The sequence below is a fragment of the Crassostrea angulata genome, chromosome 2 (assembly GCF_025612915.1).
Source record: "Crassostrea angulata isolate pt1a10 chromosome 2, ASM2561291v2, whole genome shotgun sequence".
Lineage (NCBI taxonomy): Eukaryota > Metazoa > Mollusca > Bivalvia > Ostreida > Ostreidae > Magallana > Magallana angulata.
The window spans coordinates 11,689,979-11,716,446 of NC_069112.1; the positions used below are offsets into that span (position 1 = coordinate 11,689,979).

Sequence of the window (26,468 nt, forward strand, 5' to 3'; positions counted from 1 at the left end):
AAATTTAAAAAAGAAGGTTAAACTAGGTATTCTGAGCATCGATAATAATAAATATCAACCTCTGTATCTGAAGAAAGCCGTTAAAGTGAACGTGATATGGTGCATTAAAGTTCGCTAGGACAGCACTTTCATCCAGTATTTAAGCCTGTTAAGTAGTTTGAATTACCCAAAAGGCAGTATTACCATCATGAAGATAAATCAATATCAAGTTGTGTATCTCTATATTACACATTTATAACTGTGTAACCGTACTAATCTGATTTGGTTTTAAAAGGATTTAATTTATAATGTACTGTAAATAAAAGATCACTACCTGATTTCAATTGCATGTAACAAGAGTAAAATCACTTAACAAATAGAAAAATGAATTCTAAACAATATTTCTTCTAAACGGATAAGAGTGAAAGTCATATTTTGTAATGCAGTATTTTATTGTTTTTTAAAACTACAAAGAACACTAGTTTAACCAAATACTAAATGACATCGCTGTATTTTTTGGAATATCTTCATTAAAGCAATAAGAAATTGAAATCTTTATATTAACTGTTTTTTAAAGGCTTCTTAAGTTTGCTTTGATTTCGTAAAAAACAAAACCGGAAAAAAGATGACAAATGAAATGAGCATATTTATTTCAAACAGATTACTCGAATACAGACATTCAATTCGAGCACGGCCCAAACTTCAATTCGACGTTGTCTATAGCCACGTCACCCTTGTCGTGCTCTTCTTTCTTCCCTCCTCTCACAGCTTTTATCATTATCTATTCATAAATAAAATGAAAAATGTGTATCTTCTTATACATGACCACACATGATCAATTAAACTTTCAGTCTTGTAAGTTTGAGGTTTTATATACTTAAATTTTTGTTGGTACATTTTCATGTACTTAGAAATACAAATTATCACATGTGTATAATTTAAAAAAATCTGTATTGTAAAGAGAAATTCCGATACAATGTTAAAAACAATGACATATTTTTGATTATCCTTATGTAATTTACAATGATAGTAAAGTCATCATGAACTTGTTTGTGCATAAGGTTTTACTGAACTCAATTATATCATTTTCCTTTTTTCTACTATTTCTCATTGACTGTTTTTTTTGAAGTCATTCTTAATCTATTAATAGCCGAATTAACTTAATTTAAACTATTTAGCTCCTTGCTTAAACTCAAAGTCTATAAACTAAGAATTATACTTGAAATTTAGTAAAATCACTCACGCATGGTTATTACTAAACTTGACATGCCAATCCATGTTATAAAATCGGGCTTGATATACATGTGTAACCTAATAAATTTGTGTCTTACAAAATGCTCAGAAAAAAATGTGCTTTAGATAATGACTAACAGTGTTCTTAAAATACCTTAGTAAAAGGCGTAAGATCTATTTCTGTAGAAGCCCTAAACCAGCCGACGGTTTGTTCTCCGCTATATTGAGTTTGAAGGACTGCATCCTCAGTGCCTTCTTGTGTCAAAATGGAGAGCGATCCACTTTCTTTGCCTTCCATGTGAATAGAGAGACTAAGGCAGTATGTTCCAACTATCAAAAAAATCATATTGTGCATATAAATATAACAAACTTAAACTTTTAGTGTGAAACATAAAGCATCAACGTTGTAGCTACTGACATGATAAAGTATTATACATCTATCAAAATATTATCCTTTTCGTCAATCATTTTCTTTAGTTTAATAGGTGATTATTTTATCAATCGATTTTTTTCAGAAAAAAAACATCATTTCTTTAAAAATACATTTAAATCAATATCAGCTGTATGTTAGAATTCTATTTTGCTGTAAAAACCTGCTATACTGCTTAGTCTCCATGTCACTTAAACTTTTATCATAGATGTGGAATTTAGAATTTGTTTTTATTAATGTATGAACATTTAGTGATTTATTCCATGGTCATGATGACATGAAAGGCATATCGATAAATAACTATACTATTTGCTAATTAGTCAGATAAAACAGGCATTGATACTAAAACGCCTCTTTACCTCTACTTAATGTCTTTAAACGGACTATATATGATAAGGGCCTAAAATGGCCCCTAAAATAAACGTCATCATTTTACTATCATTCTTTGATTTCTTTGTACAGATATGTATGTGATGTGTTTACATAATATTCATTTAGGTTCAAGGGCCCACAATTTAGAAATATGACATTGTAAAGACAACCTTTTCCCGCCATATTTGCATTTTTAGCGTAAAACAGCTTGTTTTCAAGCAGTTTTTTCCTTCTGAAAACATAGAGCGCATTCTTGAACAAATAAAATATTTTAATCAGAGATGTATTTAGCCAAGACTAATAAGTGACAAAAAATATTCCTTGTTCAAGCATGCGCTCTATATTTCCCATTCGTAAATAGATAAGAAAAATGTCAATTTTTGGCTGATTTTGATTGAATTATAGAAATGGCGTCACTTTTGACGTCATATACTGCCAGTGAGTGCAAATAAATCAAATAAATAGATGAGAAATATATTTTATACCAACTCTTTTAAAAAATTAGTTAACATTTTATTGTAACCGAAATATTTAAACAATGGTGTGTTATGGTGGCCAAATTTAACTCTTATCATAGTTAGGTCTTTTATGCTTTTACATGTTCTGCCATTAACATTAACACAGTTTTCGATTCTGTTTAGTATTAAGCTCCAAAACAAAGATTTCTCATTAATAATTGGTTTTTCATGACACCAGAAAATAATACAATATTATTAAGACACTACATTATAAATGTTATAAGAGGTTTGATAAACAACATTTTGTATGGAATGCCATAGCTGCCTTAAGGTCAATTTCATTTTATATGAATTGGTATATTTTTATATGCAATGGTAATGTCATTATATGCAGTGCTAACATCATTATATGCAGTGCTAACATCATTATATGCAGTGCTAACATCATTTTATACTATTATTTCACCATTATATTCAGGGGTAAAATCTTTATATGAAGTGGTAACATCATTACGTTATGTCGTAAGATCATTATGTGCAGTAGTTTATTCATTATATGCTATGAATAAATCTTTATATGATATGATAAACTCATATCATACAGAGCTAAACTCATAATGAACTATTGTACAATCGTTAAGTTATATGGTACACTCTTCATGTGCAGTTGCGAAATCCTTTTATGCAGTGTAACTTCTTGATATTAGGTGATAAGTTCATTATGTGCAGTACTAACATCATGTTATGGTGTATTAAAACCATTATGTATGGTGGTAAAACCTTTATGTATTGTGGTGAAAGCTTTACATGCAATTGTAAATCCTTTATATGATGTGACAATTTTATAATATGCCGTTGTTGAGTCATTTTATTATGAGGTCAGTTCTTTACATGATGTGATCATTTCATTATATGGAGTAGTAACTTCTTTATATGCAGTCGTAACTCTTTATGATGAGGTTGTAAACTGGTTCTCGCTGAAAAGTTTTAATGGGGAAGAGGCCCAGTTTTATTTTGAAAAAGATGCCGCGTTCGTTGTGTTCCTGGTCAACTTGTCGTTTGTTTTGAAGAGAGAGAGAGAGAGAGAGAGAGAGAGAGAGAGAGAGAGAGAGAGAGAGAGAGAGAGAGAGAGAGAGAGAGAGAGATGTTCTTGATACATCGATGTGTGATAAATCGAATGAATTTTTAGTAGAGTACGCGTTTAATTTTAAAAGTAAAGTATTCAAAAAATGATTGTACTTTATAGAAATTTAATACCCCCCTCTGCTTCTAGATCCGCGCATACAGTTAGAAAGATCACTTTATGTATCTTGATATTAACATAGAACAATTTGATTTCTACTTGCTATCGTGTTTTAAATATGTATGTAATTCTTTGGCGCTTTTTGAATTAATAAATCTAATTCTGTCTCTTCAAAAACGTTTAAATTGAGGAGTTACTTTGCTCTTGATTGTTATTTAAAATAATTTTAATAGCATCCATATAAACCGTGGTGCTTGGAACAAACTTATCCGTATTTTGCTGATTCATACATTATTGCACGGCTTGCTTTCAAGTTTAACGATGTCGAACAATATATATATATATATATATATATATATATATATATATATATATATATATATATATATATATATATATATATATATATATATATATATATATAAAGCACTAAAAATGGCTAACGACACGAACAATATATTAGATCCGACACCTTAAAGATGCCTAGTGTTGTTGATTCTATTCAGTGCTTTTTATATATATATATATATATATATATATATATATATATATATATATATATATATATATATATATATATATATATATATATATATATATTTTGAAAACGACATATTTTACACAAAAAAAAAATACATTAACTTTATCGATTAATGCGTTACTTCCTCGTTCAGCAGCAAATGTTTTAGCTGTAGAACTGTAGCTCTCTGGTTGAAAAAATTCGGATAGACAAATGACACCCCGAGAAAACCATTGTCAACCGACGCGAAGCGGAGGTTGACAATGGTTTAAGAGGGGTGTCATTTGTCTATCCGAATTATTTTCAACCAGAGAGCTACAGATCTGCAGCTACAAATGTTTATAATGTGAACAAAGTCGGTAACTTTGAAAAAATCAGCACACATGTAAAATATTACAATGACAAGCGTTTTGAAACTTATTTATCCCGACATCATTTATTTTCAAAACCATCGGAATAAGGGTATTACCTTTTCAAAAATTAATTTTAAAAATACCAAGCAGTTAGTCTCGGTGATTATTCGGACATCCTGCGTAACCACCTGGCTATACTAGACACGATGAAGTTTGCTAAGAATTAAAACACCGTTTTTTAACTTCAGAGGGTTTTTTTCGAAGTTTAATCATTAAAAATATGCCTTTTTGAAACAAAAATCGGATATGCCATGAAACCCGTCACATTTTTCAGTGAAACCATTTTACAATTTGTTTAATGCATGGGGGTCTTGAAAAATTAAAATTTCTTAAAATTTCCATGAAATTACCAAAAATTTGCCTCGGGCCCACCTCCCCCCACCCCTTCGGCAAACTTCAGTATTCATCGCCCCCCCCCCCCCCCCCCCCTTGAACATTTTGTATTGATCCGCGTATAAAATGGTCCTATAAAAATGATATGAAGATATCTGCAACAGCCTTATGGAAAATAGCACAGGAACTGCAACACCTTTGTAGGATTTAAAATATATGCCCGGGAGCTTAAAATTTATACAGTGGATGAAACAACCATAAAAAGAGGTTAAGACCAACCAATTTCTTTATTATTTCTTAAAAATGAAATTAATTTTAAGAAAAATGAAAAATAAATTTTTATTTATGTCTATGAATAAAAATCTGTCTATTCTTTTTGTGTTGGAGGCAATAATCAGCGAGGAGTAGCATCTACCTGGTACATTGAAACAAAGGTCTTTCGACTTTGATTTTAAAACGCTTGTTTCATTTTTTGTAATTTCTTTTACGCTTAGATTAAAAGCATACTCTACTAATAATACATTCGATTTTTCACACAAAATGGGTTCAATGATTGATATTATGATATCGATGTTAAAGAACAGATAAACTCAAATTCTCTCTCTCTCTCTCTCTCTCTCTCTCTCTCTCTCTCTCTCTCTCTTCAAAACAAACGACAAGTTGACCAGGAAATGTGCATCGTCACAACGAACGCGGCATCTTTTTCAAAATAAAATTGGATCTCTTCCCCATTAAAACTTTTCAGCGAGAACCAGTTTACAACCTCATCATAAAGAGTTACGACTGCATATAAAGAAGTTACTACTCCATATAATGAAATGATCACATCATGTAAAGAACTGACCTCATAATATAATGACTCAACAACGGCATATTATAAAATTGTCACATCATATAAAGGATTTACAATTGCATGTAAAGCTTTCACCACAATACATAAAGGTTTTACCACCATACATAATGGTTTTAATACACCATAACATGATGTTAGTACTGCACATAATGAACTTATCACCTAATATCAAGAAGTTACACTGCATAAAAGGATTTTGCAACTGCACATGAAGAGTGTACCATATAACATAACGATTGAACAATAGTTCATTATGAGTTTATCTCTGTATGAAATGAGTTTATCATATCATATAAAGATTTATTCATAGCATATAATGAATAAACTACTGCACATAATGATCTTACGACATAACGTAATGATGTTACCACTTCATATAAAGATTTTACTCCTGAATATAATGGTGAAATAATAGTATATAATGATGTTAGCACTGCATATAATGATGTTAGCACTGCATATAATGATGTTAGCACTGCATATAATGATGTTAGCACTGCATATAATGATATCACTATTGCATATAAATGAAATACCAGTTCATATAATATGAAATTGACCTTAAGGCAGCTATGGCGTTCCATAATTTTGTTAAATAAACTTTAGTGACCACATCAGTTTTTATTTTTCAAAATAATTAACTACCCCAAAATCTTTTTACATAAACTTTTTTTTCACACAATGAAAATGTGCAATCAAGTTTACTGAATGCTAATCAAATGGTCTGGAATAATTGCCACAAGCAGAAACCATTTCGTCCCATTTAAAGGGACTTGGACACGATTTGAGATCAACAATTTTATTTTTATTTTTTATGTATGAAATGGTTAACTGGTGCATTTTAAATGATTGACCAAAATATTGAATGTTAAAGTCAAGTTACAAGCGAGATACAGAAGTAAGAATTGGTTGTTATGTAAACAAAGCTCGAGTCTTATAGTTGTTTACAAAAATGTAATGTAGAGAATTACCATTTTGTAGACAAAATAACATGCAAAAAACAATTTAAACTAATTCAATATCTTCATAAATACTATTTTCAACAAAAGAAGATACATTTAATTGAAACTTACACCAATACAACACATTTGTAAAAAAAAAATGACATTTTTGAGCTTTGTTTACAAAACAAAGAATTATAAACTCTGTATCTTGCTTATAACTTGATATTTGACTTTCAAATTTTGACATAGCATTGTAAACTTCTATATTTATCAGTATAAACATTGAAAATGGGAAAATAAAATTTGAAAATGTTAAGTCAAATCGTGTCCAAGTCCCTTTAAATCAACTGTTAGTCTTATATTAGTTGACTAAATGACAGAGTTTTAACCCGTGTCTATTCTGATATTTGTTTCGCTCATGAACACAAGAACACGACTTACAAGCAAAAGGGACGTTGCTCTGTAGGATAGCTTCGTCGCCAGGATGGTGACCAGTCGCCTCAGCGTACTTGTAATAACTGCCCAGTGCAGCGGATGTAGGTCCAGTGTTCGAGGTGAGTGTTTCCCCCTTAAATGATAACCCGTTAAATATTAATGGGATCGATATATGGCTTCAGGATCATGAAGCAATCTTAGATTCTAGTCAAACATTGTACACTGTCTTAAAGTCTCTAGATTGAAAACACTGACGAAATTGAATGCTACTAAAAGTGTCCTGATATAAAGTTGTTAATTACAAATTTTCATCATCATATTATGATACACACTAACTTTGTGACTGACTGAAATTTGGACTTAAGTCTGAAATTCGTCATGATCTTGAGGTATGGTTTCAAAAAAGCTTTAATTTAAATTCATAAAACTGTTACTAGAAGAAATCGTACAGTTTTCCTCATGAAGTCGAACTGATCGGAGTTACTCTCTTCCAGGAAACAATATGGTTCGTTAATGGTCTCAAAGTCACAAGTAAAAAACATGTCATCTGTAAGGAAACAGACATTATAAAACAATGATACCTGATTAAAAAAATGATAAACTAGTTCATAACCAATATTGAAGAAAGTCATCCAGTCATTTTATGCTGATTCCCACTGTAATAAGAGATATCAAATAAGCATTTAATTTGACAAATAACAAACTCTAATAAAACATTGCTTGAAAAAAAAGGTTTCAATCGATACAAAGTTCAAGAAAAGGGGCTTAAAGAATTGCCCATAATCTTTTTACAAGTTAATACTTGTTCCGAAGATAAATACATCGGGTTTGGAATGTCAATTATTCTTAGTTAAAAAAAAACGTTGTGTATTCGTTTTGACACATGTTCGATTAAGAGTGAAAACTGATTTAAAGTTTATTGTTCATATCCGGAACAATACTGTTGTTTCATTAATATTCAAGGGTATCAATTTTCGTAAATAAAGGGAAAATCACAGTTTCAATACTAAATATTAGTTGAAATTGCAGTTCAATGTTTATATAATTTCAAGGATAAACTTAACAACGAAATCAACGATAATTAGTATCCAACGAATATTGATGAAACCACAGTAGTATAATGTGAAGGCTCAAGAATCAAAACTAAATTATTCCAATTTCTGAAATCAAACATCATGATCCATTGAAACATGATGAAGTCTGTTCCTTACTATTTCCAGGGCTATCGCCACAGACACCTGCCGGGCATCTACATTGGTATGTAGTTGTTGAGGTAGCTTGACAGACTCTGCCGTCTGGGCATTCAACACCGTCACAGGGGGTGGGTACATCTGAAACATGTTCATTAAATTATTACAGACATTTCTTACGGGTATGTAAACACCAATTGCCATGATAGTTCAGCTGTTTATACATATGTATATGTTATAACTATGTTGGTATATTATTTCATATACTTACTACACAGAAAGGGCGATATCCTTATATTATCCAAAACTAATTGTTGGAAACCAAATACGCAACGAATTGAGATCTACAAAGGAAAGACAAGCTGAACTTACCGATTCTATACTTCTATTTTCTTAACACAAGACAAGATAAAGTTCATCAGCATCTCCAACCATCATAATGTGGTTCTGCCTTCTCGAACTATTTCAAAAACACACAATAACATACTCTCTCTCTCTCTCTCTCTCTCATTAGATACTCGTGTGGGATAATAAAATTCTATCTCGGGACCAAGATTTACGGTCAGTGACTCGGCAGATTTTCATCTTAGACCGTAATTATTGTCCCCTCGGTTGAATTTCACTATCCAACATTCGTAATATTGAATGTTTCTATTGTTTCTCTCTCTCTCACTCTCAAAAATTAAATTATTCCGAAACAAAGATTAACTAACTTTCAAATCATCAGCCGCTTCCAGAGACATCTCAAAACTTCTCCAGACATTGCCAGTACTACCAAGTGTTTCAGTTATTGTTGTTGATCCCATGACGGCGGTCACTGTTAGACTTGTGGTGTAAGCACCACCAATGTTTCTGTCAGAGATTGCGTAATCCAAGCGGAGACATCGATCAGCCCCTGGAATTTTACTTCAACGATTTAAACACATTTATACCAAATATTATATTTTAGCTTTTCATTGTAAAATTATATACTCTGTATTATTATTTCTAAATTATAAGAAAAATAAAACGTTTTCAAACATTATTTCATGTTCCTGTCCCAAAGAATATATTGATCATTTGTTTCCTGGATTGTATTACTGAACAGAATTATCAGATCTCGAAAATCAATCAAATGTAACTTAATTAAAATATTGTATATATTCTCTTTCCCTAAAATTTTCTTTAAATACTTTTGAATTTACAAATGACATAGTTATAAGTGTCGATTAACAAGATAGTACTACCAATAGTTTCGTAAAGTAGGATATAAAAAAAACAATTAAACGAAATGTATTTAATGACGTACTTTCGAATTTTACAGTTGTTTCCATTCTAGCTTTATATGTATAGTAAAATGGAGTTCTGAAGAAATGATTCGCCATTATTGCCATCAAATGCCCGTCTGTCGGTCGAATTAAATTCCCGTTGAGGTTATGATACTAATAAAGCAAACAAAAAACATCAAAGAAATAAAAGAAGTTTTTGAACAACTAGCAACGTAAAGTTCATCAGTAAAAACGGTCCGATGGTCGTGGTTATATTTCAAGCTGTATTGATCTTCTTTATAGCAATTGCTTTATTAAAAAATATAAATTTAAACGTTAAATTTACAGATGCTCTTTATCAAATAAATGTTTATCTGATATGTTGACCGTCGACCCTCTTAAACTTTAATGGCATTTAAATCCGGATAACTATTTCCTATATATCTTCTATCTCTAATCAAGTAAGTTTACAGTAAGACTTGTTGAGGAAGCATCATATATATTGTTTTGCAGAACGGTAAATCCCTACCATCCCTGTAGACCACTTGAAGTCTGTGTTAACTGTAGTGTGTTTCATCAATGTCAAAAAATCGTCCTCAAAACTGTCTGTTACATAACCAAAGGCTAGAAGAAAATTGTATTTGTTCTGATACAAATAAAAAATACAAATCATTACACGTAAACAATTCGATGCATTTCTTTTCTACATGGGGCACCTCCTTTTACTAAAAGACTTTATTTATATTTAAAAAATTCATAGAGTTTACAGCCAAATCAAATTATTTTATGTTTTTGGCGTAGTAATTTAACAAAAAATATCAAATATAACACCTACCAGGTACGGTGTCACAGTTAGTACCAGAATACCCCTCAGTACAGGTACAAGTGTATTCATCAGTAGTGGCGCCATCTACACACGTAGCAGGATATTTACACGGGGAGCTACTGCAAGCTAAAACAAGACCTTTACTGGTTTAAAACAGGCTTGGTTTATGCACATTTTCGTTTTTTATTTTTTAAATGTGACAAAGCCAAGCAACAAATCCAATCAATCCACAAAGATACCTTTTACGTTGTCTATACATATTTGCCATTTGTAACTATCATTCGTCTTCATTGATTAATTTAATGAGGTAAAAATAAAAGCAATGAATACTTTTTCAAGTTTGGTTGTCATTATTAACGACTTTTAGAAGTTTGATTCCTGCTTTCAAAAGTGTAAAAGAGTTAACTCTGCTTTATTCATTTTAATTCATTTATATATTTCAGACATATAATTAATCTAACATGGTATTTATTTTATTTTTTGCATTTCATTGTGAGGTACAATTTATCTACTTTTTGTCAGCTCTGTTTTATTTCTGGGTTTATGATGAAAGTACATAATTGTTGTATGTTCTCCACATTTTTATCATATATTAGAATATATTAATATGTATGAATCACCCGAGGGAGCCGCGGTCACCGTCAGTGAGAATCCCTTTCCTGGAGTAACAGTCTCGTATTGATCACTGTCAAACCGGACTATCATTATGTTTGTAGGACCCAGATTCTTCTTTGTAAATTCTCCACCGTCAGAATTTCCACAGATTCTTAAAAAAGCAAGTTAAATATTGAAAACTACAACTCTTCTTTCTTGGTCGTCATATTTTAAGCAATATAAAAAAGAAACAAGCATAACAATTATCATGACTGTTCTAAATAAGATTTTCACGGTTTGATTGGTAAATGACTATGTGCGGTATTATGCATTTTTGCTCCCAAAATTGAAGTTTTGTAAAGAGGTTTAAAAATAAAGTGAAAGATAGTTAAAATCATATTGCAAATAAGGGTGTAAAAGGTTATCACTACAGTGACGTGTTAATGTAGAAATGACGTCATAAGGATTGCCTTATTTTGATTAAATTATGTTTTGTAACACAATATGGTTGTTTTCAGATGGGTTTTCGACCGAAAACATCGAGCGCAGGCTTGCTCAAGTACCATTTTTAGCATAATGTGTATTACTATCTAAAAAAAATGTTAAAATTGTACTTGAGCAGACCTACGCTCTAAACTACCGAACGCAAAATATAAAGCAAAAATGAAAATATATAGATCATTGTGTGTCATTGTATTATGTAAATATAGTTGCCATAAGACTTACAGCTTTCCTGGAGCTCCCGTGAGGTAATCCCTGATTTCTAAGTAATGGTAACAGTTTCCCATGTCACTGGTCGGCAGATCTAGACTGTCTATTTTCACTTGGATTTTGGTTCTGGGTGTTCCCTTTTGTTACAGTATGAAAATAAATAAATAAAAATAAAATAAATAAAATTTTTAATATTATCGAAGATATTCAATATTGGATTTAAGCCCTTTTCACAATTAGCGCACGAGCACTTTACAACATTTTGCAAGCGAAACTTTTGAGCTTCGCACGAATGATTGCGTATGTTGCACGAGCTCTCGCATTCATTGCATGCATTTGTGTGGTCGCATCAAGTCACCTAAAACAGTGGACATGCACTCTAGTATGCGATCCAAGTCATTGCAATGCAACGCATTTACATTATTTCGAACGTTTTACAACGTTTTGTGTATTCGCAAGAGAGATGCACGATTTTTAAAGATCGTAAGGTAAATCGCATCTGTATATGCGTGTGTTGTACGACCATGAGACTGTTGTTCAACTGTTGTGTCATATAATCTTGCAACCTCTTACTATCATTGCGAGATTTTTTGGTTTCAGTTTCCATGCTTTGCCACTAGTATATACTGGGTACAGGGTCATATTTGCCCTCTGATGTTTTCGCTTCTACTTACGTTTTTGCCTCGTCTTGAATAACTTTGCGGTACGTAATGTGAGACATTGGAATTCGCCAAGTCCCATTCCGCTTACTGACATAAAGAGCAAATTGAATAAATAATTGTATAAAAAGGGGGCAAATATTTCTTCAATACGGTTTACACTGTAAAAGCATATCTGTTTTAGGCCACAACTGGTCTTGTTTTTGGCTGTTGCTTTTGTCTTATTTTGTCATTAATATTCGTGGGCGGTATCCTCTCTTGTGTTCCACTATGTCTACAGTAGAGCGTTGGAAACATGCGGTATAAACATGTATAACCCCTCTTATTCTTACGAACTTTCGTAAAATGAAACGCATGATCGGACGAGCGGATTGGCGCACGTTCACTCGTCCGGTCATCTGGTCTTTCGTGCAATCCTTTCGCATTATTCTACAACGCTAACTTTCAATGTACAGTCGCATATATAGACGCAATATTTCTCGCAAGAGCAATGCATTTACATTGCACAACGATCGTTCTGAATCGAGCCAGTTTTGTACGAGTATTTTTTCATATGCGATTTCTTTTTTGGTCGCACGATTATTTTGATTTAAGTCTAAAAATAATTAAAAAGGAAACTAAAATATGACCAAATGACATTACCCAGCCATGTCGTTTCTTTTGACAGTCAGGCATGCAAACAGACGGATTCCAGACAAAACTTGACAAGAAAACTTTGAATTACTTGATTGTAGAAGTCGTTATTATTACTAACATATGTATTATCTCGACATTGATGATCATACCTTAATAAGCCAGGTACATTTCAACCCGCCATCATAATTGAACATAGTTATCTTTTCAGGCTTCCCTTCTTCGAGATTGATTATGTTCCCACATTCTATAAAAGAGTACGATAGCCTTAACAGTCACGTGAGTACCAAAACCAAAACACAAACTTAAAGATCATATTGAGTGCATGACGTTATATTGAAAAAGTCAAGACTCAAAACTCTGAAAAACTGTATGACTATTTGGCTCCGCTTTTAAGTCAGTACTCCTTGGGGGACATGAATTGATACTTTTGGTATAGGGCTTCCTTGTATACAACATTATGAATTCAGTTTTCCATTCAGAGAAGATTATGTTTAAAGGTGAAATATATATTTCTTAAAATAGAGACATTCAATCAAGTAGTTACCAAGTAGTTTTTAAGATGAAGCTAAATTAAAGTGACAAACAGCAATTTCAACAAATAAATTATTACACATGTTAAATATATGGTCATATTTGGGTTGGTCTTGGGACCACAAATATCACTATTTAACATTAGGACTGTATAAACATTATTACATTCCATGACTGTAATTGATTGTACAGAAGAAAATACTTAATCAATACAAGTTCACTATGTGGCCACATTTGCCCAACACTTCGACACACACTGAACCCTAGAGTAGGATATAATATATTTTTACTATATGGCTATATTGGTCAAACGCTAGGGCCTAAACCCCTGTCCCGCGGACCATGAATTTCATAACTTAGGTAGAGGGCTTCATGGAAATCAAAATCATTCATTTCGTTTTATCTCAAATGTATAAAGGAGTAGGGAAAAACCTTTTCTACGATTTAATACATTTTAATATATGGTCATATGGATCCAACCTTAGAGACTGAACCCCTGACCCAGTGGCCATGAATTTTACAACTGTGGTAGAGGGCTTCGTGGACATCATTTAGGTTCTTCCTCACATGTGTGAAAGTAAATATGGAGGTGTTTTAAAATTTGGCTTTTTGGTTAATTTTTACCGCGCCTGTGGCGTTCCGGGGGTGGTTGAGCCATGACTTTCGCAGTTAAAATGCATCATACCATAGAGATGTTTAACATCAAATAGGTTAAGCATTGATCTTGCTGTTTTCATAAAGAAATTTTAAATTGTTGACGGACGATGCACGAAGACGGACGAAGACTAATTGCAAACGGTCACCTGAGTGACTCAGGTGACCTTAAAAATCAATATTGAATATTATAAATATCAATATTAAATGCTTCATACGGCATTAACCCAGATAGCATGACTACGTTGGGCCAACGTTGGCCCTTAGTTGTTCATTACGTTGTACCAACGTTGGCAGACTACGTTGGGCCAACGTAATTTTGCTCATCGGCCCTACGTTCGTCCAACATGTTGGGCCTACGTTGGTCCAACATGTTGGACCAACGTAGGGCCGATGAGCAAAATTACATTGGCCCAGCGTAGCCTGCCAACATTGGTCCAACTTAATGAACAACTGAGGGTCAACGTTGGCCCAACGTAAAGATTACGAGGAAAATTATATCGGCCCAACGTCCTCTGTCAACGTTGGTCCATCCTAGTAAACAGGTGAGGGCTAACGTAGTGACAACGATCAAACTTTCAATGGCTAAACGTAGCATGTCGGCACTTATTCAATGTAATCCCAATTTAAATTCAACACTCTTGTTCAATTAATTCCTGTTTGCTGTTTGGCTATTAAGATGCAGGAGTTCAAATATTCTATGCAACGAAAACATAGTATACAGATTTTATTTTTTCTTAGTAAAAATTTACAATACATTTAAACACTTTTTAGAATTAAAAAGAATCGCTAGCATATTTCTTTGTCTATGTAAATTCCTTAGTAACAATTGAACTGTAGGGTCTGATCACTGTCCGGGGCACTGGCTTCAGTGGCTTGGGTTGTTACTCCTTGCTTTTTTTCTTTCTTCCCTTTTTTCCCTTCACCTGCACGGTCTTTGAAAAACTGAACCCGTCCTTCCCTATCTCTACATCTGTTGCAGAGGCACACAGTCTGTTTTTTTCTTACTGCGGCTGAAAATGTAAGTTTTAGTTGTTATTTTTATTGTGCAATATGAATTAATGTTATCTGTTATACTGTAAAGGAATGTATAATATGATTATGAATGCTTTTATATTTTTTTAATCTAACTCATTGACAATTCAAACATTATATAATATAAAGAAGCATTGCACAAGCATTCGATTTCTTGAAAGAAAACTATTATTTACATAAGTTAATATAATAAATTATCATGTACTTACTTTTTGTAGCGTATACAGTGTATATCCCCAATCTTCTAATGTATAATTCGTAGAGTAGAAAAAGCACTATTTACTATAGGTGTACACACACAACGGTTGCAATATATTCGAAATAAAAAGTGGCAGTTTTGACCATCCTGGTTATATCAGATGACCGATCTCCAAAAACTGGCCAGTCCCATGCTGTGAGTAGCACTGACCTAGATACTTGGGCAGTAAAGGAGCTCCGTCTGCCTCTTAATTTCGACACTTTAAGATTCGTTATGCAATAGGCACTCCAGCTACACGTGTACATACAGCTCATCAGATTTATATAAACAATAAACATCCCTCAACAGAGCAACAATGGCCTTAACATCTATGACCCAACAGTTTTAAATAATTAAGCCCAATACAATTTACAATGCTCCACTAAATTTCTCAAAAAATAAAAAAAATTCATTGTCGGGTTTAAAATCTAACAACGAACCAACGTTGGGCCAACGTTTGACAGTTTAAAACTGTTTATATTAATAACATATATTAACTCTTTTTCAACCCAAATTACTGAGATCTATATGCATACAATGTATCATGTTATGTATTCCAAAGTAAGAGAAATAGATTAAACTCAACTAGTTATACATACAAACTTTTTAATTAACATTTTCATGTGTTAAAGATAATTAAGACACTATAAATTCCTTATAATTGCAATCAAAATTAACAGAGCAAATCACATTATTTACTCACCTATGCCTTAAATTTTTTTGGTTGTGTTTATGTGTTATCTGTCTGTTTGTTTTAACTCTGTCATAATTCGTAGCATGTAAAAATAAAGACCCAAAGTTGGCCCAACTGCGCATTACCAACAATTAAATGAGATCACATGTTTTATCTACGTTGGCCCACCCATGGCCCAACAATGTTACGCCAACAAACACTTAGTTAGAATTCATGGCATGTTAAGATGTTGGCCCAACGTCGGGCCAACTGCGCATCACCAACAAATATAGATCATATATTTTATTTATGTTGGCCCAACGTTGGCTCAACATTGTTACACCGTCGAAATTCATGGATTGTTATTATGTTGGCCCAATGTTGGGCCAACTGCGCATTACCAACAAATATAGATCATATGTTTTATTTATGTTGGCCCAACGTTGGCTCAACATTGTTACACCAACAAACACTTAGTCGAAATTCATGGCATGGTAAGATGTTGGCCCAACGTTGGGCCAACTGTGCATTACCAACAAATAGAGATCACACGTTTTACTTATGTTGGCCCAACGTTGGCCAGACGTTGTCATGCCAACAAAGCAATCAATGTGCTATGAAAGATGTGTTATAATGTTGGCCCAACGTTGGGCCAACATTGTGTGCCCAACGCCAACCATCGACCAACGGTACAACCAATTACCAACGTTGGCCCAACATAGTCATGCTATCTGGGAAACGATTTTTTCCCAGCCGATTTAACCAATTATGGATTGTAATCATAAAATTTGTATGTACAAAAAATGCGCTTTTAATATGTGACGCAAAAAATTATTAATTTTTTAATAGGTTTTTGTTAACTTATTTTGTGTTAAAAACAAGTGCGATTTGACAAACATTACAAGTATTTGACGATTTCTTCAATTTAATGCTGTATAAAAAAAAATGAAAATACTCGGACGATTCATGACTAATCAGAGCAGACATGGTTTTTATCACATAGATACTAGAATATGTGTTAAAGTGTGCGTGTTTTTTTTTTACCGAATAACTTTGTATATCTACTATCTTTTTCAGTATCACCGATGGGGGCATAATAAAACAAAAAAAAAAAGATTTTTTTACTAATCAGGGTTGCTTTTTAATTAAAATATACTTTTCTTAAGATGGCATGATATACATACTAGGGCTAGTGTCTAACTGGGTACAGTCTGGCCCCGTCAATCCCTCTACACATTGACAGCTACATTCGCCATTAACTTGCTTCACAAATCCCTCGTTCTGACAAACTGGAGGATCCGCACAGTCATCTGAAATGTTGATGTTTTCATAAGTGTTCAAAGGATGATTCAACTAAATGCAGAATGACAATGGGTATTATGAAAAGCTCAATTTTACCTGCGATTCAGGTGAGTTTAAAACTAAAAGAGTCAAATATTAAAAATAAATATATCATTCACATCATAAGTTTTATTTAATCTTGCTGTGTAACAATTCTGTAAAATTTTACCCCACCCCCCCCAAAAAAAAATCAAATAAATTCAAATGTCATTATAATAAAAAAAACGGTCAATTCCACCAAATTCTTTTTGAGGCAAATATGAGATAAATGATAGATAACCATACCAGTACATTGGTAGAAGGCATTCAGTTCCGCCTTATCATAGAATGACAAGTCCGTCTTCATATTCTCAGTCAGATATGCTAGATCAGGGTCACTGGCATACATTAATCTAATGGTCCCATACTGCAAAAGAGAAATTATTAGCACTTTTATGGAAAAGATATGCATTGCCAATAATTTTACCAACATGACACTCTTTTTGAAACTATTAAATTTCAATTTTTAGCAGTGGTGGGCTAATTTTCGAAAAATTTGAAAGTCTCCCACCGTCAGACTCCAACATTCAATAAGTAAAAATTCATTTATTTTTTTTATACTTTTTAAGCTATCTTATGAAATATCTTCCACTTAAATCTTTGGTAACAGTCATGATATACGGAAAGAATTAGCAAATAATTTTATTAAATCATTTGTAAATTATGTGGTAGTTATGAGATTTTTTGAAAACCGTCCATTAAAATTTTTAATCGATGATTATCTAGAAACGTGATATAAACATTTAGATTTCGAACATGGAACATATTTTCAAATCCTAAGCTCTTTTGACATGAAATTCGTACCTTTAACGGGTACTGAAGCACTGAGCCGAGATCATACTCCCGGACATTGGCTGTTTTGTAGCCCCGGTAGTTCATTTCTAATTGTCTGGGGATCGAGTCCCAGTTCAAGGTGATTGTCCTGTCTCTATCATCTTCTCTGCTTTGTTCATGCATAGTTCCGGCTGCGTGCAACATCTCATGAAGAGCAACGTCCAACTGCAATCAAATTTGTTTCTTTTCCTTCCAGACCTTTTACGGTTATGTGAGGTGTCACAAATTCCAGTATAAAGACGTAGAATAATGGATCGTTGTTTGATATTGTTATATTTTATTTTGTTTTTCAAATCAACATAAATAAGATATTGCATATCATAAAGTATTTTTTTTATACCTACCCCCCCCCCCCCCCCCCCCACACACACACACACAAACAACAACGACAAAAAAACCAACAAAAAAAACCCAACAAAAACCCCCAATGATGTTGAAATAATATTCATTCAGTAACAAATTATAATTTAATTGAATTTGAATAATTGTAAAAAGTTGTATAGACTTATGTTTTGATAAGTTGTAGTACATGAATGTGGATATACTTACAAAAACACATCCATATTCGTATAACCATAACTTCTGACCACTTACACCAAGATGACCGACGAAGGAGGAACATCTTTTAAAACAAAATGCCTCGAAATGATCTGTATACATGAAGTATTTTTTGTGATTTCTTAAACACCTCTCACAAGTTTACACAGGAAAGATCAACCTCACTCTGTCAACTGATAGGTCACTGCATTAAGGTCAGACGAGCATTTTAATCTCATCGAAATTAGAGATTTTAACCAAATTTGTTTTCAAAAATTATACTTGATTATGCCCCTTTCTGTGCTCTTTTACGATTGGAGAAAAAAAGGAGTAAATAGGACGTTTCATACTCCAGTATCTCGCAACAATTTTATTTCAAGAAAGCTTCTCAAAGTACTAAAAATTAATAACAAATTTCTGAAGAAAAATGTATAAAATTTACGAAAGTATCGTCTGACTTTGTTACTGAATGGAAAAGCTCTGGAAATAAGTCACCATTAAAGACCATTCAGTCAGCATACATGTGTAAACGTTTTCGGACGACCTTTTTCATAAAGTTAATACAAATTACTAATATTTTACATAACACTTTAAAGATTTCAGATCTACAAAAGGTATACAATTCTTTTATAGAAATTGCATTGCAAACTATAGATACCCTTGCAAAACAAAAAATTAATTGCTACAAACTTACTTTAGTTGATTTCCGATCACTGAAATATAGTCCTCTTCTGACGTTCTGGGCACCCATTTGACGCACCCTGCTTCATTGAACAAACTAACCGCTTCCTGAAATACGGCGGTGATATTTGTTTCTGAAAAAAAGTCAACAAACACTGATTTACAAAGTCAGGTATGAACAATACTATGCAAAACAACATTAAAAACACGCTTCAATACCCTTTGAATTAGGTTTACACGGAATCATTTTCATTTTAAGGTTTAAGGTTTCTTAACATCATGGCTCACGAGAGGACCATAATAAGAATAGTTCTGCATTTAAAAATGTAAAACCTATTTTGCAAAACCAATACCTTTTTTTTATTCATCAAAGGTTTGTAATTAAATTGTATTTATATATTTGCTATTAAAACAAAAACTCTATGATCTTTGCCTTTGTCAATGACGTTAAATCAAAATCACAGCAACAACATGTTAGTTGTGTCAGATATAGACTTCCAATGTCCGGATCAGAGAAATGATAAATCAAACATGACAGACTAACAGACGGACAAACAATTTGAAAGAGCAATATAATACATGAATATCTTCAAATTACATGTAACGAAAATCTTTGATTTGCCCACTTACGACTGTTAAACGTCGATGTCTCGATCTGGTATGGGATAACTTTGTTCGGCCACTTCACGTTTTCCTCGGCAATAAAATGTCGCTTCCTTCTTGTTCCTACAGGTGGTTGCTAAAATATAGGTCAGTTAAGGTTAAATCTATTTCAAAAAGTCGTTTTAAACTGTCCTCCTCGTATACAGTACACCATGTATTAGTCTAATTACGAAATAAACTTGCGTTAATAAATCAACAGTTATTTGAATGTTCTAAAAAAAATTTGGTAAATGATTAGTGTTAATATCTGTAAAGTAACCTTTTAATCACAATTGAGTTGACTAAATAACACATGCTAATCATTTAAGAATTCTACCGTAAAGTTAGTATCGCGCCTGGCTACAGATATCGTCGCTATGAAGTAGAAACACGTTAAGGACTAGTCTTGATGAGCTTGATGATTGTCTTAATTGGGATGAAGTGAAAGTAACTCAGTCCGTATCTCCCAATTTGTGTCACAGTTTTTGACAAGTGAAAAATTAAAATATCTTCCTAATCTGTATCTCATTTTGGACAAATAGAAAAATGCAGTATTTTTTTCAATTGTGTCTCATTTTTGGGCAATGCAGAGTAACGTATCTATCTGTTTATTGTCTCCCTCTAGACAAGTCCAGAGTAACGTATCTAACTGTTTATTGTCTCCCTCTAGACAAGTGCAGAGTAACCTATTTATAAACTGTTTATTGTCTCCCTCCAGACAAGTGTAGAGTAACGTATCTAACTGTTTATTGTCTCCCTCTAGACAAGTGCAGAGTAACGTATCTAACTGTTTATTGTCTCCCTCTAGACAAGTGCAGAATAACGTATCTAACAGTTTATTGTCTCCCTCTAGACAAGTGCAGAGTAACGTATCTATCTGTTTATTGTCTCCCTCTAGACAAGTCCAGAGTAACGTATCTAACTGTTTATTGTCTCCCTCTAGACAAGTGCAGAGTAACCTATTTATAAACTGTTTATTGTCTCCCTCCAGACAAGTGTAGAGTAACGTATCTAACTGTTTATTGTCTCCCTCTAGACAAGTGCAGAGTAACGTATCTAACTGTTTATTGTCTCCCTCTAGACAAGTGCAGAGTAACGTATCTAACTGTTTATTGTCTCCCTCTAGACAAGTGCAGAGTAACGTATCTAACTGTTTATTGTCTCCCTCTAGACAAGTGCAGAATAACGTATCTAACAGTTTATTGTCTCCCTCTAGACAAGTGCAGAGTAACGTATCTAACTGTTTATTGTCTACCTCTAGACAAGTGCAGAGTAACGTATCTAACTTTTTATTGTCTCCCTCTAGACAAGTGCAGAGTAACGTATCTTACTGTTTATTGTCTCCCTCTAGACAAGTGCAGAGTAACGTATCTAACTGTATATTTTCTCCCTCTAGACAAGTGTAGAGTAACGTATCTAACTGTTTATTGTCTCCCTCTAGACAAGTGCAGAGTAACGTATCTAACTGTTTATTGTCTACCTCTAGACAAGTGCAGAGGAACGTTACTGTTTATTGTCTCCCTCTAGACAAGTGCAGAGTAACGTCTCTAACTGTTTATTTTCTCCCTCTAGACAAGTGCAGAGTAACCTTTTTATTAACTGTTTATTGTCTGCCTCCAGAAAAGTGCAGACTAACTGTTTATTGTCTCTCTCTAGAATGTGCAGAGTAACGTAACTGTTTATTGTCTCCCTCTAGACAAGTGCAGATTTAATGTTTATTGTCTTTCTCCAGACATGTGTAGAGTAACGTAACTGATTATTGTCTCTCTCTAGACAAGAACAGACTAACTGTTTATTGTCTTTCTCCAGACATGTGTAGAGTAACGTAACTGTTTATTGTCTCCCTCTAGACAAGTGCAGAGTAACGTATCTAACTGTTTATTGTCTCCCTCTAGACAAGTGCAGAGTAACGTATCTAACTGTTTATTGTCTCCCTCCAAACAAGTGCAGAGGAACGTTACTGTTTATTGTCTACCTCTAGACAAGTGCAGAGTAACGTATCTAACTGTTTATTGTCTCCCTCTAGACAAGTGCAGAGAAACGTATCTTACTGTTTATTGTCTCCCTCTAGACAAGTGCAGAGTAACGTATATAACTGTTTATTTTCTCCCTCTAGACAAGTGTAGAGTAACGTATCTAACTGTTTAGTGTTTTCCTCTAGACAAGTGCAGAGTAACGTATCTAACTGTTTATTGTCTACCTCTAGACAAGTGCAGAGGAACGTTACTGTTTATTGTCTCCCTCTAGACAAGTGCAGAGTAACGTCTCTAACTGTTTATTTTCTCTCTCTAGACAAGTGCAGAGTAACCTATTTATTAACTGTTTATTGTGTGCCTCCAGAAAAGTGCAGACTAACTGTTTATTGTCTCTCTCTAGACATGTGCAGAGTAACGTAACTGTTTATTGTCTCCCTCTAGACAAGTGCAGAGTAACGTATCTAACTGTTTATTGTCTCCCTCCAAACAAGTGCAGATTAAATGTTTATTGTCTTTCTCCAGACATGTGTAGAGTAACGTAACTGATTATTGTCTCTCTCTAGACAAGAACAGACTAACTGTTTATTGTCTTTCTCCAGACATGTGTAGAGTAACGTAACTGTTTATTGTCTCCCTCTAGACAAGTGCAGAGTAACGTATCTAAATGTTTATTGTCTCCCTCTAGACAAGTGCAGAGTAACGTATCTAACTGTTTATTTTCTCCCTCTAGACAAGTGTAGAGTAACGTATCTAACTGTTTATTGTCTCCCTCTAGACAAGTGCAGAGTAACGTATCTAACTGTTTATTGTCTCCCTCTAGACAAGTGCAGACTAACTGTTTATTGTCTCTCTCTAGACATGTGTAGAGTAACGTAACTGTTTAATGTCTCCCTTTAGACATGTGTAGATTAAAGTATCTAACTGTTTATTGTCTCCCTCTAGACAAGTGCAGAGTTACGTATCTAACTGTTAATTGTCTCCCTCTAGACAAGTGCAGAGTAACGTATCTAACTGTTTATTGTCTCCCTCTAGACAAGTGCAGAGTAACGTATCTAACTGTTTATTGTCTCCCTCTAGACAAGTGCAGAGTAACGTATCTAACTGTTTATTGTCTCCCTCTATACATGTGTAGAGTAACTGTTTATTGTCTCCCTCTAGACAAGTGCAGAGTAACGTATCTAACTGTTTATTGTCTCCCTCTAGACATGTGCATAGGAACCTATTTATTAACTGTTTATTGGCTCCCTCCAGACAAGTGTAGACTTACTGTTTATTGTCTCCCTCTAGACATGTGCAGAGTAATGGTATCTTACCGGGTCGTTGCCAAGCGAAGGTGGATGTCGGTCTAGCTGGGATGATACTTGTGATTCTTTTGGCTTTGAATTGATGTTCTTCGGCTTAAGCATAAGAGTATGAAGGGAAAGTCTATGATTTGGTGATCGTTGTGCAATATTTAGATGTTTGGAATATTATTTGAGATTGAAATTTTTTCTTATTTAAAAGATTATGGAATTACATTTATAGGTTTAAATTGTTATGAATACATTAAATCAATCTTCGTTATTGAGTCAAAAAATCTTTTATTTTTTCTTAAATAATTTATAGCTTTAAAAATGGTAACTTTGTATAAATAAACATTCTCGTAACCGACCTTTGTTTTCTTTCCATCTAGGTAGACGACCATTCTCTCGGCATAGTTCTCCTCAATAGAGTTCTCATCTAGCAGTGGCTTAGCAAAGAAATATGAAAATGACAAGCGTTATTGAAAGGTTTCATACACACTTATATAATATCATTCAAGCATCGAACGTGAAATCCCTTTATTACATTAACGTGTTTTGAATGAAAAAGGTTTGCATAAAAGGTTACAAGGTTAACGTCTTTATTTCTTAAATTTAATTCAGGCTTGTGCTGCGTAAATGTGTTAAGAAAATCAGTTTTGTACTTAAGGAGCCTAACTAGTAATATTTTAGCATTATTTGTTATTTTATTGTTATCTTTTTTTTAAATATTTCATTATCAACATACTGATATTCCCTAAAATCTTAAAACCTGTGAACAATAAATTAATTCTTTTACTGTAAAAAGTTTCATGCCTAAGTGACCTCTGTCTGTATCTCTCATGTTATCCGATACAAAACATATACACATATGTATTTGCTATTAACAAAAAAGCAATAAATTATCATAAATATTTTTTTATTGACTATACCGGCCCCTTTTTTATACAATATTTGTTTTACTGATTAGACATTATTATGGATAGTGTATAACATCTGTAATTCTCATTAATAAGCTATGTGTTTATGGAGTAGGTTCCTAACAGATACATAGTTATATTTACATTTCAAATATTTTTTCCACGTAAAGTGTGTGAAAAGACACTGCAGTTATAAGACCGTAACACACACAGGGTACTCAAAGGTTAGAATAACTAGATTTATTATGACGTCACAAACGCTGAACGCTGTAAAATGCAACGTCACAAGCGATAATCAAAGTTCACGCTTGTAGCTGTTACAGTGGCTCTTCCACTAATTTGAACTTACCCTTAGGATAAAACAGAAATTTTGATGAATAAATCACATTTGCAGACAAAGCAAGAAGTTTAAAAAAATGTAAATATAAGCATTAAATCATTATTTTTTGAAAGATATAGTCTCATAACTTCAGCGGTGTGTCCATACAAATTTTCATAACGCGCTAGCGCACACCGCTGCAGTTATGAGACTATATCTTTCAAAAAATAATGATTCAATGCTTAAATAGATGCAGTTTAAGTTTAATTAAGTTTAATTAAAAACTTTTCAGGTTTGTAAAAACAAAAATATTACAAGAATAAATATGGGGGAAAATGTGTATAATACATAAGAGTATGAAAGGTTTATCAATATAAACGGCCGCATTACTGATGACAATATGATTGGTACTGTAAATTCCTTATTTTACGCGAGTAATTAATACCACGATTATGCTGTTTTGTATCAAATCGCATGAATATAAAATCGCGGTCACAATTTTTTTTCATAATTTCCTATACTTCGAAACTGTCTGAAAAATTAAAGCAAAACTTTTAATTCTGCGAATGTTTCATCTTGCAATTAAAGGCGGAAATTTATTCCTCTCGTTTATTTAGGGATCTACAGTAATTGAGACTCTGAAAAAAAAAATAATTTTCCAACCTTATTGAGCTCTTTGGGATCAAATTTCTTCTCCTTGGTCGCTCTGTTGTGTCGAACTTCATTCTGTGTCCCTTGAGATCCTCGGACATCTAAACACATCAAAATACAACAACTCCATTAATCATATCTTATTGATTACTGCAAAAAAAAATAATTTCAAAATACCATATTTTTGGCATTTTGTAGTACTTTGATATGAATAAAAAAAATTAAGAAGTATATTAAGATCTACAATAAATATGACATAGTTATATATAAGAATAATCCTAATTCTAAAAGGTGTTTAATGAACCACAGTGATTAACGTTTTAAATCCATTATAATACCAATAGAAAACGTTGGCAAAATGTTTAAAAAGTATATATTGTTATTGTCTAAAAGCACCGTAGAAGCACTTAAAAAAATGCTTGCTTATGTTTTAATCTCATTAATTTTTCAGATGCTTGGTTTCCTTCTACTATCTCTAAAGGCTTGTTTAGATATTGATTCTCTCAACTTAAAATTAGTTTGCAGAACTTACCGTGTATGGCTGATGCAGAACATCTCTGTAGAAGGAAACCAGTCAAAATGATCACAATGATACTTTGTATCTTCATCTCAAACAACATGTTGCTGTGTCTCGGATCTTAATTGCGATTTCATTTATATATCTTTTATGGCATTGATTTGCGTTAATAGGTTTCAATTTGATTGGTCGGCGACTAAATATCATACAAATCGATATTATTTTACAGGTATACATACACTAGTTGATTTTGATTGGTATAAACTTGCTTTGAACGTATTAAGATATATTGATTTGTAATCGAATTCATAATAATCCAAATCAAATCAGAAAAAAGGTTTATTTAAGGTATCAGTTTGTTCGTCCGGGAAACCTGTTTTGTTTTTTAACCTTGTAAGTTTTAGAATTTTAAATTATCTATGGTGTTAGTCGTGGCCCCCTAACCAAACCTACCCCTTTCTTTCTTAGATCCATCTCAACTTAACAATTTATAAAGTGATTGTTTTGAATTTGGATATTAAGTT

At 33.0% G+C, this 26,468-nt stretch overlaps 1 protein-coding gene across 1 annotated transcript; it reads right to left on the bottom strand.

Annotated features, from left to right (window-relative positions):
• Window positions 1–608: 608 nt before the first annotated feature.
• Window positions 609–26,047, bottom strand: LOC128170440 (zinc metalloproteinase dpy-31-like). The gene is made up of 23 exons (XM_052836207.1): window positions 25,960–26,047; window positions 25,440–25,528; window positions 23,909–23,986; window positions 23,571–23,654; window positions 20,270–20,378; window positions 19,653–19,773; window positions 18,971–19,043; window positions 18,392–18,586; window positions 17,834–17,954; window positions 17,392–17,517; window positions 13,226–13,320; window positions 11,797–11,918; window positions 11,097–11,242; window positions 10,486–10,602; window positions 10,180–10,274; window positions 9,692–9,824; window positions 9,117–9,298; window positions 8,675–8,747; window positions 8,425–8,544; window positions 7,663–7,760; window positions 7,220–7,346; window positions 1,367–1,542; window positions 609–760 (listed from the first exon to the last, which is right to left on the bottom strand). Exons 1-23 carry the CDS (start codon window positions 26,045–26,047, stop codon window positions 659–661), a joined length of 2,670 nt encoding a protein of 889 aa, XP_052692167.1. The 3' UTR covers window positions 609–658.
• Window positions 26,048–26,468: the final 421 nt, after the last annotated feature.